Source organism: Lemur catta, chromosome 20 (assembly GCF_020740605.2).
Source record: "Lemur catta isolate mLemCat1 chromosome 20, mLemCat1.pri, whole genome shotgun sequence".
NCBI classification, from domain to species: domain Eukaryota; kingdom Metazoa; phylum Chordata; class Mammalia; order Primates; family Lemuridae; genus Lemur; species Lemur catta.
In genome coordinates this window covers 29,522,975-29,536,922 of record NC_059147.1, presented here as the reverse complement: position 1 = coordinate 29,536,922, position 13,948 = coordinate 29,522,975, and the positions used below count along the sequence as shown (strand labels likewise).

Genomic DNA, 13,948 nt, shown 5'->3' with positions numbered 1-13,948 from the left:
GGCTGATCGGGCACCTCCCACATCTGCCCACGGGGAGTGTTTTCACAGCCTGGACCCTGAAACCAGTAACATTGAAAGAACCACAGGGCACTCTAATGGTTTGACACTTGTTAGCCCATATTTAGTTCACAAGCACAAATGAAAGTGACCTTCCTGCAGGTGGGAGTGGGACAAACGAGGGAGAGCCAGCCCATGGTGTGTGCTGTGGGCCTCTCTGTGGCAGCCCAGGTGTGTAACTACTAAGAACAGACACCAAAACAGCATGGGGAATGCCTGGCACTCAGCATTCTGAGCTTACTCTTCGGTTTGGTGGGTTAACTCCTGGAGTAGACACCGCTGCAAAAGAAAACAAGCACAAAGGAAACCAAGATAATTTCTTGGGGCTGATGCAGCCTATTCTGACCTGCAGCAGACCCACTCTCCCCAGCCTCCCCACCGTAATAGTCATAGTACGTGGATTGTATGGCTGGCTCAGGAGACCTGCCCGATTCCTGTACACCCTTTTCCTTAAAGTCTAGACGATCTCTAGAGCTGTTTGTTCGCTGTAAACTCATGTCGGACTTTCTTTGTCCTTGGAAGTATGGCTGGGACCGTCTGAGGTAGTCCAGTCCAGCAGGTGTGCTCTGTGTCTTGGCAGCGTGTGATCTATGGTGGGAGAGAGAGATCAACTTCTCCCAGTGGTGACGCGAAGGCAGGGGCAGGCCAGCCATCCTAGTCTCGTATATGATCCAGTTGCTGTATTCTTCCACCTTGGTGTACAGAAACAGGCCCGGGCATTTCTCCCCACCGTGTGTCAGGATTCCTCGCAGAACCCACAGATTCACCTTCTCCAGCTGGCACATCATTGGGCTTCCTGGTTCCCCCTGTGACAAAGGACAGAAGGCTTCAGGTCTTAGAAAAAACTTGTTTTCTTTTTTAATATATCCTTGTGCAATTTACTGTTTGTTCTAGAAATGTTTTACACTGGTTCTCACCAGAAATGAAGCAAATTATAGGGTACTGTTTCACATCCAGGCACCACAAATTCCAACAAGATGACTTTTCCTTACATTATGCAAATTATTTGTGGACTTCTGCAGACTGCCTGTCGCTTCCTGATGCATATTTCATTTTCTTACCCCTTTCTAGTACCTTGACTAAGTCCTCCCTCTCTCCTGGCTTCTCAGTCCTGGCATGTTCCTATTTCTTTCCTTCCTGGCCTGAAATGCTCACATTCCCCGTTCCCTCTACTTTGCTTCCATCCTTAGTTTAAGCTGCTTCCTCCAACCCGGCAGCTGCTGATTTTTCCACCTGCTGCCCAGCCCTGCTATGCTCTTGGCCTTCCCACTCTGGGGGACAGTGCTCTGGGACTCCAGAGTCCTGCCACGCACACCTTGCCTCACTTAAGGTGAGCAGGTGGAAGCGTGGCCTACTTAGCTACCTACGTGACCCTGGGTCACAAATTCTCCCTGAGCCAAAGAAGGAACACAGTTAATGCTTGAAACACACGCAGAGCACCCAGCACGGCACCTGGTCCACAGAGCGCACTCAGTGAAATATGAACTACCATCATCTTGAGGTCTATAAAAGGCCATCATTTTTTTCTGTGAAAAGTTGAGAAAAATGGGGAAAGCAGCAAGACAACGACAAGGTATGATCGACCTTTCCTGCCTCCACCCCTAAGCCCCCCACCCCGTGGTCCATTGGATGCAGGAAAGGGGTTGCCACCCAAAGGCTGTCAGCCCTGCAGGGCCTGCCTGGCTAGGAGGCCTGGGCAGTGACACGCTCTCGTGGCTTGACTGAGACTGTTAAACAGGGTTGCATTTGACAAAAGGGGTTGCAATTGACAGGAGGAAACAGACTCAACCACGAGAAGCAGAGAGGCAGGAGAGCGGCCACCTCAGCCCCTTTCCACCCCGAGGCCTGGGAGTGTGGTCTGTCTTGGGTGTCGTCTTTCAGTAACCGTCCCTGTTTCTGAAGCCACAGCAGGACCTAGATGAAGGCGGCTGGGAGAGGAAAGGAGTGACTCTGAGCAGAGCAGCTGCGGAGACTCCCTGGGGGCCTCCCAGAGGGCCAAAGCCAGAGTGAGGGAGGCCCGATGGCCTACACTCTGTGCCTCTCCTTGGGTGGAAGGGAGTGCTGTCGTGTGGAACTCTTGACCTTTCAGTTTTCACAGTCTGCTCTTTCACCCCACGCTGCCGAGCAGCAGAGGGTAGAGATTTCAGCCTAGTGTCCGACCGGTTAGCCTCGGACCAGCAAATGTGCCCTCGTCTGCACCCAGTGTGTCTGCCTAGGCGTGGAAACTCCCTGCCAGGAATGGCACTGGTCTCCCCTCCTTTCACCCATCCCATTCCCACTTTGTCTTCACTGTGGCTTTATAGCTCGAGCAAGAAAAAGAGCATAATTTGGGACAATCTGGTGAATGATTGTGTGGTAGTCGTCCCCAGCTATTGCATGGTTTTGCAGGTTGCTGTTCTACCCAGGTGCAGAATAGGCTGCCTTTTCTCTTCCCTGTAATCCCGTGGGGCTGTGACTTCTGAAGTACAGCAGCAGAGACAAACAGTAGCAGGAGCCCCTCTGGAGCAGCCCGGCCTCGTCTCGTAAGGGAGTGGCCACGGCACAGAGGGAGCCTTCGCTGTGTAGTCCCCTCCCTCGACATTCAGACAAAGGGGGGGGGGAGTTCAGAATGATTGTGTTTTTGTCAGGTCTTTGGGGAAACCTATTAGATAGACACTGAACCTGGTGGTTTATTCTGCACGTGACAAGTGTGGCTCGAGGGCTTCTGGACACTAGAACATATTTCCCAGAGAGGGAAGGATTCTAGGTGGACATGTCACCATTAGATGGTTTGCAAGCACAATTGTGTTCAAAAACAAAGGACTGTAATAGGTGTACCACAGTTAGAAACCAACCTGAACTTTGCAGGTGGATTTAAAAAGGTATAAACACTTAGAGTCTAAACAGCTTACCATATTCCATCAAGTTTAAGATGCACTTAAAATAGTAACATCTTTGAAATTAGGATGTGTCTTTCAATCATTTGATATCAGAGTTCAACTGGCAGCATTTCTTCATTCTTGGTATTACATAAAATAATGGTACATTCTATGATTGGCAGCATCTTAGATTTGATGAAGTTGATACTGAATTGATGGAAGGGTTGAGGGCAAGATTTTCGTAAATACCTATGATTTCTACAGTATTTCTTTTTTTTTTTTTTTGGAGACAGTCTCATTCTGTTGCCCGGGCTAGAGTGCCATGGTGTCAGCCTAGCTCACAGCAACCTCAAACTCCTAGGCTTAAGCAATCCTTCTGCCTCAGCTTCCCGAGTAGCTGGGATTACAGGCATGCGCCACCATGCCTGGCTAATATATATATATATATATATATATATATATATATATATATATATATATATATATATATATATATATACACACACACACATATACATATATAATTTGGCTGTCCAAATCATTTCTTTCTATTTCTAGTAGAGACGGGGTCTTGCTCTTGGCTCAGGCTGGTCTCAAACTCCTGACCTCGAGCGATCCTCCCGCCTCAGCCTCCCAGAGCGCTAGGATTACAGGCATGAGGCACCGTGCCTGGCAATTTCTACAGTATTTTAACACATCTCATTTAAGTTGGTAAGGTCCTCCATCTGGCAGAGGACCCAGTACAACGTAGGTACTCATTAAATGTTGAACCAACTTTGGAAGGGCAAATTTATTGTTTAATGAGAGGTAGTCCTTCATGCTTTTACAATAAAATGAGTTTTAGAAAGAATTGTCTGCATATACGTATTTTTTCCCCTACTCTAAAATACTTGCCAAGGCAGGAGGATTGCTTGAGCCCAGAAGTTTGAGACCAGCCCGGCAACATAGCAAGACCTTGTCTCTACAAAATATAAAAAATATGAGCTGGGCATGGGGGCACATCCCTGTAGTCCCAGCCGCTCAGGAGCTGAGGTGGGAGGATCTCTTGAGCCCAGATGTTCGAGGTTGCAGTGAGCTATGATTGTTACCACTGCACTCCAGCATGGGCGACAAAGTGAGACCCTGGTCTCCAAAAAATCCTTGCTCTTCTAGATCCTGTGGGAAAAAAATTTCCCCATCAGGGAGTCCTGAAGGTTTTTTAGAGGAGAGTAGGTGATCAGCATCTTAGACAATTTTAGGGCCAAGGAGAGAAACTCTATCTGGATATCTGGTAGACCTGGGCTCCTACATTTGCTGTAACATTTACTGCCCACGTGACCCTGGTAAGCTGCAGTTTCTGGAGATTTGGACACAAGGGGGCCTGAACCAGGTGTTCGTGACTTCCACACATGTTCTGAGACAATAAGACAGCCATATCTGTACAGCCCTCATCTGGGTGGGGGGACAGGGCTTCTTACAGAATAAAAACCCAATAACTGATAAACAGTGGCATCAAAGGGGAGTCTAGGTTCCATAGAATCTGAATACAGTGACCCCACACTGTAGAGGAGCTCGAAGCGTATCTGCGTGTGCGGATACAGACTCACACTTTCAAATTTTTAGCTAGTTAAAAAACATTTGGGACTTAGACATCCTAAATCATGTTACACTGATAATGGTGACTGGTTAGCCCATTCAGCAGATTTTTATTGAGTACTTGCTTTGTGCCAAGTGCTGTTTACCCCAGAGACAGCCATGAATCCCAAATTAGAGTTCTGCTCTTGTGGAATTCCCTGTCCAGTAAGGGGGAGTCCTGAGGTCTCTTTGACATGACCAATTCTTACTCAACATTTAGCTTCTACTCCATGATGTTCTTACCAAGCAAACAGACTTAGTTTCCTCTTTTGTGTGACGGCCGCATCCCATGTTCTTGAGTCTGGGTAAGGGACACAGGTCAGTGTCTTTCACAAAGATTTTCCTCAGGATACTCATTGTCATGTGTTTTCCTGTCTGGACCATGCAACAGAGAGCCCAAGAGTTATTAACGAGAAGGTGGCCCCCTACGTCAACACAACTGCAACTCACACATCCAAATGGGAGTGAGTCAAAAATGTTCTTATAAATCTCTTTTCTTCATAGAACTAAGAACCTGTCTCTGAGTTTTTACTGAAAACTACCTTTGCTTTGAACGTGAATGTGTAAATAGGTAGAAAACACCTTTACTCCTAGAGAGTATCCATTTCCTTCTTTCTTCTGTTCCCAAGAATGAAAGAAAACAAGAGTGGCTTAGACAAAAGTACAGTCCGCTCTAGTTCAGGGAATAATGTCACCTTACTCCTGCATAACTTTGTGCTCATTTCAGCCTGTCCACTGCCTGTGAACTTCCAGTTTTGGTGTGGGGCTAGAGGAAGAAGGACCAGTGTGATGTGAGAATGGGCACAGAAAGGGCAAGCACTGGGAGTCTTGGCTGACTCAGTAGGGGGTTTCAGCCCAACTCTAGAACCTCAAGCAAGCTGAGTTACTAACTTAAGATAATCCCTAGAACGGTTCATCCAAGCCCCCCCCCCCCACTGCTAGCACACACGCAGCCTCCTCCAGGAGAGGGGATGCATTAACTGCAGACGTGGGGTTCCATCCTGACACCCAGCAGTTCTGCGAGACGGGAAGCATATGTAGCTCTCTTCTGAGGAAGCAGACGGACTGGACCAGGCTGTTGAAATGTATCTCCGAGTCTGTCTTCAGGAGGGCGATGTTATTGTTCATTGACTGGTTGTTGAAGTCCTCATGGATGATGATGGTATTGATGGGGTACTCTGCGTGAGCAATCCTGCTGGGATCCATGTTACCTAAACCAACTATAACGACAATGTCCTTCCTGGAGAGAGAGCAAGGGCATCTTGAGAAGCCAAGGCAGCAAGGAAGCTTCACCCTTCCCTGTTTTCACATTTACTGTGTTTCTTTCCCCTGGCCTAGAAAGCCGATCCAACTCATCTTCTCTGTGTTAATTTTTACTCACCCTTTTGGACCCAGTGTCCAGGAAATCTTTTCTAAACCCTTAGGCTTGTGCCTTCCTTTGTGAACCTGTAGAATCTTGGGGATTCTTCTATGCTAACACCATTTATTTCAGCACCCAAAGATAATCTGTTAACAGGTTATTGCTGATTGATTATCTTTCCTTCTATGCATAGCTTTTTTTTTTAACATAGTTGTTGTTTACTAAAGTAATAGTTGTAGTTATACCAAAGATGTAATCTTGACTCTTGCTTTTAGCACTTAACATTTTAATACAAGCATCTTTCCCGATGATATACTCTGTAAATACACTTTGGAGAAATTCCAGTTTTAATAATGTTGGAGTTAAGCTGGGTGTTTTTTCCTTTTCTTCTCTTGGAAATCACCAAAGATACTATGAGAACGAGAAACAAATGCAAACACCATAAAACCAAGAGGCACTAGAGCATCCAAACCTCAGAATCGGAGAAAGGGCTACAGAAAGTGGTGAATGACAGGTGGAGCGCAAAGAGTTACAGACGACACCTGCTGCCACAGAGCTCAGAAAAAGCTGGCTGAGCATGGTTCCCAGCAAAGAATTGAAAAGAAAGAAAACCATCACCCAAATGAAGGCCACACTGGGAGCAGCATGAAAAGAGAATAGGGGCCACAGAAAACACAGTTAGGGACATTGAGAAAAGTGGCCAAAATGAAATGGAATCTAACAAAGATTTTTAAAGGCTAGAGAGGAAAATGGCAGTCAAAGGATAGCCAGCAGACCACAAAGAAAGTAACCACAATAGTGAAGCGGAAAAAATATTTCAAGATATAATTTAAGAAAGTTTTCCAGAAATAAGACTTGAATCTACAGTTTGGAGATATCAACACTGAGACGTACCCTAACCAGGTCCCAATAGGAAACAGATGGCACATTCAAATAAAGCAAATTGGGAAGAATTGAATAAAGAGACTCTTTGCAAAGGTCTTGGCAGGATGCAGGGAAACCACAAATACTGCAGAACACTGGGTACTGCGTGATACAGGCAGGTTCCTGCTGAGGTCACAACAGGGTGCTGATACCACCTCTGGGCTCTAGGTGAGGGGAGGGAGTGGTCAGACAGCGATGGGCAGAGTGGGTCACTTAGCTGGAAAAAGAAGCCAATCTGCAGTGACCCTCAGGGGAATAAGCACCCTGACCACACTCTCTCTGCTTCCTCTTATCTCTTGCCAGTGCTCCCCTTGGGCAAACCCACCTGGAACCCAGAAGGCAGGAGCGGCCACTGGTGTAACCCATACAGGTGAGCCTCCTGGGCCCACCAGGTGGAAGAGTAGAGAGTGGATCGGGAGAGGCAGATGGGAGAGATTCAGCATAGCTAGTAAAATTGCTGGAATTGAGTGACAAGGAATCCTTGGACATCCAGACCAACAAAGAAGTCACCTTAGTTAAGTCTGGCTGTGCTGTCTAACCCAGGGAACTTGTGAGGGTGAAAGGAGGGACTGACAGCATCACGCTGGGGTAGGAGTTGTAAACCAGGCCTCTCCCAGATATATGAGGTTGTGTAGCCACCTACCTATAGGGGGAAATCAGAATGGCCTCAGACTTCTCCACAGCAAGATTTAACACCAGAAGCCAGGTGGATGCCCATAAAGTCCTCAAAACGAGAGAAGCTGTGAACCATGAATTCTGTACTTAAGTGGTCATTCACTTCTAAGGACAGCACAGCATTTATAAAAATGCCAAGACCAAGGAAATATGGTTCTTGAAAGCTCTTTAAGAAACTACTTGAATACAAAGTTTAGCCAAACCTAGCGTTGGAGAAAACCCAGCAAAAGGACGGACAGGAAGTGTGAAATTCATTATAATATTGGACTAAAAAGAGAAACTTTAAAAAGTTATAGATTAGAGTAAAAAGGTAAACCCTGGAAATAATCAGACAGTATAACTAGAGTGGGAAAGAAAGTCAGAGGAAGGAGCCTAAACATTTATTTACCACTATTAGGTGAAGTCCAAAGGGCGTGCAAATATGCAAATGAGTCCGGGTAAACAGTCAAACACATATATAAGCTATTCAAACTGGGTGATGGAAGAGAGAAAGCGAAAAAGGGAAAAGGTAGGAATTCTGGTACTGGCCACACCAGAGTCTAGGGAGGACTATTCAGAAAGAAGCAAAGGATTTTGGTGTCTTACGTGAAAGTCTAACTCTAAGATGGAACCAGAATGAAAATACGAGCTTTCCAGGTTTGTCAGAAGAGACCTATAAAACAAAAGAAATGTAATATAGTGCAAAGAAAAACAAGAAGCAATGAAAAACAGAAAACATAACCTACGACAAAAACAAGAAGCGGGAACCACGTTCTGAACATCAATTCGGAGAAGAGTGTTGGGTAAGACAAAGAAAGGCTCTCCACGCGATGATAAATTCAGTCCATAGGGAAGAATTCACAGCTATAAATGTCTGCAGCAATTGATGTAGTATTCAGTATGTAATAACTACAGGAAATAGATAGAAGGAGAAAAAAACAGAAGCCTGTTCATGGTAAGAGATTTTAATTCACCTCTGTCAGTCTGGGACAGATTAAGCAGACTCCCTCCCCCAATTTTATATATTAAATTATACACCGGCTGGGTGTGGTGGCTCACGCCTGTGACCCTAGCACTTTGGGAGGCTGAGGCAGGAGGATAGCTGGAGGCCAGGAGTTTGCGAGTAGCCTGAGCAACATAAAAAGACCCTGTCTCTAAAAAAAAAAAAAAAAAAAATAGAAAAATTGGCCAGGCATGGTGGCTCATTCCTGTAGTACCAGCTACCGGTGAGTCTGAGGCAGGAGGATTGCTTGAGTTCAGGGATGCGTATATATGAGAAATTGTGGTATAATCTTTTTAGCCATGGTAATTGGACATTAGGTTTCTTTCCAGTGTTTTATGTGTAATTAACCATCCCAAGAACAACTTTTTGCATAAAACTTTTCCAGTGGTTGAAATTATTTCCTTAGTGTTGATTCTCAGAAGTGAAATCACTGGGTCAAAACGTGAGATATTTTACAAATATTTACAAAAATTTTTTACAATAGTTACAAAAATGTTTTACAGATATTAGCTGTTCCTTTAATAACAGTTATGGTTTTTTCTGGGGTAAAAGAATGCATACATATCGTACAGAATTTGGAGAATACAGAGGAGTGCAAAGAAGAAAATAGAAATCGTGTGTTCTGAGCATCCAGAGATAAGCACTCTTTAGGTGCTTCCTGCATTTTCTTCGAGGCTTTTCTCTGTGTACGCATATTTGTGGCAGTAACATTTGCAAGGCCCGAGGTGAGTATTTTAAGGTAAGGACTCCTATCGACTGACTGGCTTAACAGGGTACGCAGGAGGGACTCTCGTACTAAGGTCAGTGCCCCTGTGAGGGCAGTGACATCGGAGCGAATGTCCTTCCTGGATAGGACGGAGGAAGAATCCTTTCAGTTTCAGCTGAGAGGTGCACAGTCCTCCAGCCTTGGCACCTGGTGAGTTTAGGGCCTGAGGCTTCTGGCAGAGCAAGTGCCAAGCTGTCCCAGACTGAGCAGGAAACAGAGCCGCCCCCACCCACCAAGCAGTGGCGAGAGACCCCAGGCAGGAGTACTGGCCTGTTCTGAAAGGCAGATGCGATGCTGAGGATCCAGAACTGACTGAGGATGCAGCCGAAAGCCAGGTGTGTGTACTGGGAATCCTGCAGCGACACCACCCAGGGGAACTCCATCTTGCGGACCAGCTGCTCCTCGGGATCGGGGATGTCCAACAGGGCAGCTTGCTGGATGCCACAACCTGCAGAGGAGTGCGGGGCCTCACTGCCAAGGCAAGGAGGTGGTCGCCGGGGGCACCCCCATGTGGCCAGGCCTCAGGACCCCTCCCTGGGTGTCCACCTTGCTCATCACTGACTCTATCACCCCGTTTCTTTCTCCTAGTGCATCTTCTTCCCCATAAAAGATGCTCGGTGGCATCTTTGAACATCAAAATCACATTAGACTGCTGAAAACAACTCTGTCTACTGAGCACTTAGCAGTTTCTGCAACCTTTGTGGACATCAGCAGTTCCCAAAGTGTAGTCCGGGACCTGTGGGTGTCCTCAACACCTTTTTGTGAGTCTGCAAGGTTAAAACTGTTTTCATAAGAATAGGAAGACATTATTTGCATTTTCACTCTCATTCGCTCACTAGCCTATGGTGGAATTTTCCAGAGTGATGTCATCACTCTGATGGCTAATAATATGTGTGAACTTGTGTATTCCTGTTTTAAAATGTTCCCAGCTTTAATTTCTAATACTGCAAATATGGAAAGATATACCCTCACAAGCAAAAAGGGACTCTTTTGAGGTCTGAAATAATTTTTAGGACCATAAGGGGGTTTGGGGGCCAAAAAGTTTGAGAACTGCTGATGTACACTACTTCATACAATTTCCCCAACAGCCGGGAGAGGTGGTGTCGTTCCCAGTTTGTAGATAAGGAAATCAAGTTTTAGAGCCAGTCAGCATTTGTGCGAGTTACACAGTTTGTAGGATATAGGGCCAGAGCACATGAATCCAAACTCCATCCTTCAACCCCACGCAGTCTAGGTTCCATCCACAGTTCATGTCCTCAAATTTGCCCTTCCCCTTCCCTGCGGACTGTTGACCTGTGCGATGCTTCCTGCCCTGTGTGTTTTGCTTGCCAGTGGATCCCTAGGTGCTAGCACGGAGCCTGGCCCATCGTAGCTGCTCAGATCATCTGGTGCATGAACAAAAGGGCTCTGCCAACTAAGCACTCCCTGGCTTCTTGTCATCAAAGGGCTAGAAGGTCCTGGCAGGGGGAGGCCGTCTCTGGCCCGCCCAGGCCTGCTCAGCCTTGGCCTTCCTGTACCCGGGAGCAGGCTGTGTCCACCTTCTTGGACAGCCTCGACTTGTTTCCAACGAGAGTTAAGTGTTAATGTTTAAATAACATGCTCCTCCTGCCAGCCCTGGGTTGGCCCAAAATGGCTCTATTGCCCTGTATTTTTTTTTTTTAAGGTTCTATATTGATAGAATCGTGGAGAGTGTCAGGATGTTAGAACAGGAAGGACCCTTGCAACTCATCTAGTCGGAAGGGGGAATTGACTCTTCAAAGCCCTGGCTTGGACAGGCTGCGTCTCCTACTTTCCAGGCCCACCCTGGCCGTTCTGCTCTTCCCAGCCGCTGACTCCCTCCACTGCCCCGTGTCCTCCCCCGAGGGTCCATATGCCCTGTTCTGGTGAGTCCATGCCCACGGGACTAGTGCCCACCCTCCTTATTGGACCTGGGGGTGCCTATCTCAGCCTCCCGTAGGCAGAGTGAAGAGTAGGCGAATTCTCAACCCTGACTGCACATTTCATCCGCCAGAACCCCTGGGCACCGCATTTTCTGAAAACAGCTCCAGGGGAGATTCTTATGCTATTTGGGAAGGGCCTGGATGCAGAGTCCAAAATCACGTTGGCCTGTTGGTCTGCTGTGAGCTCTTCCCTTCTCTGGGTCTCAGCTTCTGCCTTTGAGATGTGGGGTAATAATCCCAGACCCGCACACCTCTTGGGGTTGCCGTGAAGATCACATGGGGTGAGGTTATGGGAAAGCACTTTGCAAACTGTATGCCCACGACTGGCAATGCTAACCCAAGCGCTGCGTGGATGATTCCATTCTTTTACAGTGTAAACCGCTGCTCTGCTTTACTGTTTGTAAATCCCAGACCACAGGCACCCAGAACTTGCTTCTAAAGCAGTGGCCCTGGGTCACGGGTGTCATGTGGCAGGTGCCACCAGCAGACTGTGTGGATCAGAACGTTGGTGACTGCTTTTTTAGCTATTTATCCAAACCCACATTCCTGCCAGGAGCTGAGCTGAGGCCTGGTCTTCCAGGGATGGATTTCAGGAGCCTGTCACAGTGAAATGCTGAAGAGTGGTGGCCACACAGAGAGATATGTGACACAAGGGAATGTGCCCAGAGTATACAGAGGAGGGGGCATGAAATCTGCCCAGGGAGTGAAGTCTGGGAGAACTCCCCCTAGGTGGTGACCTTTGATGTAAGCGCCAAAGACAGAGGTTCCCAACCACGATGCTAGAGCTGACTGTAACACAGCATCACATCAGAGGACCTCTCCGTACGGGACATTATGTGAGCAAACATCTCCACTAGTTGACACTTGGATGCTTTACTGGAGCAATGACAGAGCTGGCTGTTAGCAAGATGATGTCTGTAAGGCCACCACGTGCTTCAGAACCACCAAAGATAGGATTCCTTCTCCTCGGTCTGATTCTTTCTTGGGGCATTGGCAATCGGTGGCACAAGGCATAACCCATTCTCCCTAGCCCTACAGGTGTGTGATTACTCTTACTTTTGAAAAACTCTAGTTGGCTTGTTCATTTGACCTTGCAAAACCCTTGGAAGGTCAGGATATAATGAGGAAATCTGACCCAGAGATGAAATGTTAGCTCTGGGTCACTTAGTTGTAACTTTCTAAGGATAGGGGCTTTCTATATTTTCTGGACACCGCCTGCCCCAGGACTCCTTGGGACTACAAGGAGACAGAGGAGGTAGAGGAGGCTGAGGAAGGTGGAGGATTCCCCTCTGTGTGTGTGTGTGTGTGTGTGTGTGTGCGTGGCTCTCTCATGTCTCCCATCTAACTCCAGGAAGAGAGGCCCTAGCCAGCTGGGATGGCAGCAAGGTGGGACAGAGCCTGCTTTAGTCAGGTGTCCCCTCTCCACCTGCCCCTTTCTAGGCTGGAACTCTTAGTTAATAGCCTAGACGTCAGGGGAGGAGGGGACCACAGCTGCCACTTCTGCCATCTGAGCCTCTGGCAGTCCCCACGGCACTGACAGCAGTAGAAGCCCCCACTGCTCCTGGGACCAGCCCTGCCATGGGGCTCATAGTTTGCAAAGAGCAGTACACCCCAGGAAGGGCAGGGTGGGCTGTGAGTGGGGAGGCAGGCCTCAGGCTGTCCCCTCTGCCCAGAGGGCTCGACTCTCCTAGCTTAGGGCGCTCCTGCCCTGAGGATCAGCCCTGTGTCTGTTTCCTCCATCCATATCCCACGGTTCACCTCTTTGCCTCGTTCCTGCACGTGCTGCCCAGAGCAAAGTGCTGTGCGTCATCTTCCCCGAGCCACTCCCTGGACCTTAAACACCACTTCGTGTCCCTGGATGGTCCCCCATCCATGTGACACGTGCAGTTAAAGTAGACAGAGGGGAGTCGCACACTCACTGGCGGAAGAGTGGAAAACGCAGAGCAGGACCAAGAGCATCCCTCGCATCTCCGCCATCCCCAGGCAGAGCGGCAGCAGGCACCATGGGCAGCTGGGAAAGCAGAAAACTCAATGACTCCGTCCCCTTCCCACACACACGTGGGGTTTCCCTCTCCTCCCAAAGCGGTGAGTCCTCCCGGCGTTGGAGCCTCTGCATCTTTCCTTTCCACCAGCAAAGGCTCCAAGACGCGGGGCACCGACCTGTCACATCCGTAGTGCTTGGTTCCGTGCAGTCAAGGCCGCACCGATCTTCAGTCACAGTTTGTGCGACAGCCCAGCGAGAGAGGGCAGCTCACGCCGGTCAGTTTTCTGCTCAGTCTGGCCTGGGCCCCTGGGAGTCGTGAAGAGTTGGGTCTCCAAAAAGGGTTGCTTCTCGACTTGTGGAATTCAACCCTTGCCTTAACTCTGTAGCCATAAAATGCTGCTGAAACAGAAGGCGGGTTTTAGCGGAAGCTCATCCCGGGCTTCATGTCTATGCTGTGGTTTTACTTCTCCCCTTAAACTCTGCCAGCGGAGACGATTGATGCTGGGGTTTCTTTTAGCTAGTTACCAGCCTGGCCTTTTTTTTCTTTTTTTTCTGAGACAGAGTCTCACTCTGTTGCCTGGGCTAGAGTGCCGTGGCGTCAGCCTAGCTCACAGCAACCTCAAACTCCTGGGCTCAAGCGATCCTCCTGCCTCAGCTTCCCGAGTAGCTGGGACCACAGGCACGTGCCACCATGCCCGGCCAATTTTTTCTATATATTTTTAGTTGTCTGGCTAATTTCTTTCTATATTTTTAGTGGGAACGGGGTCTCACTCTTGCTCACGCTGGTC

General features: G+C 48.0%; 1 protein-coding gene across 1 annotated transcript; it reads right to left on the bottom strand.

Moving 5' to 3' along the window:
• Positions 1 to 314: 314 nt before the first annotated feature.
• On the bottom strand, positions 315 to 13,190 carry PRSS54 (serine protease 54). The gene is given in 6 exon segments (XM_045533306.1): positions 315 to 863; positions 4,773 to 4,904; positions 5,511 to 5,769; positions 9,507 to 9,684; positions 13,096 to 13,147; positions 13,149 to 13,190. Coding segments are annotated over 6 exon segments (1,203 nt in total). The 5' UTR covers positions 13,182 to 13,190.
• Between the last annotated feature and the right edge of the window lie 758 nt (positions 13,191 to 13,948).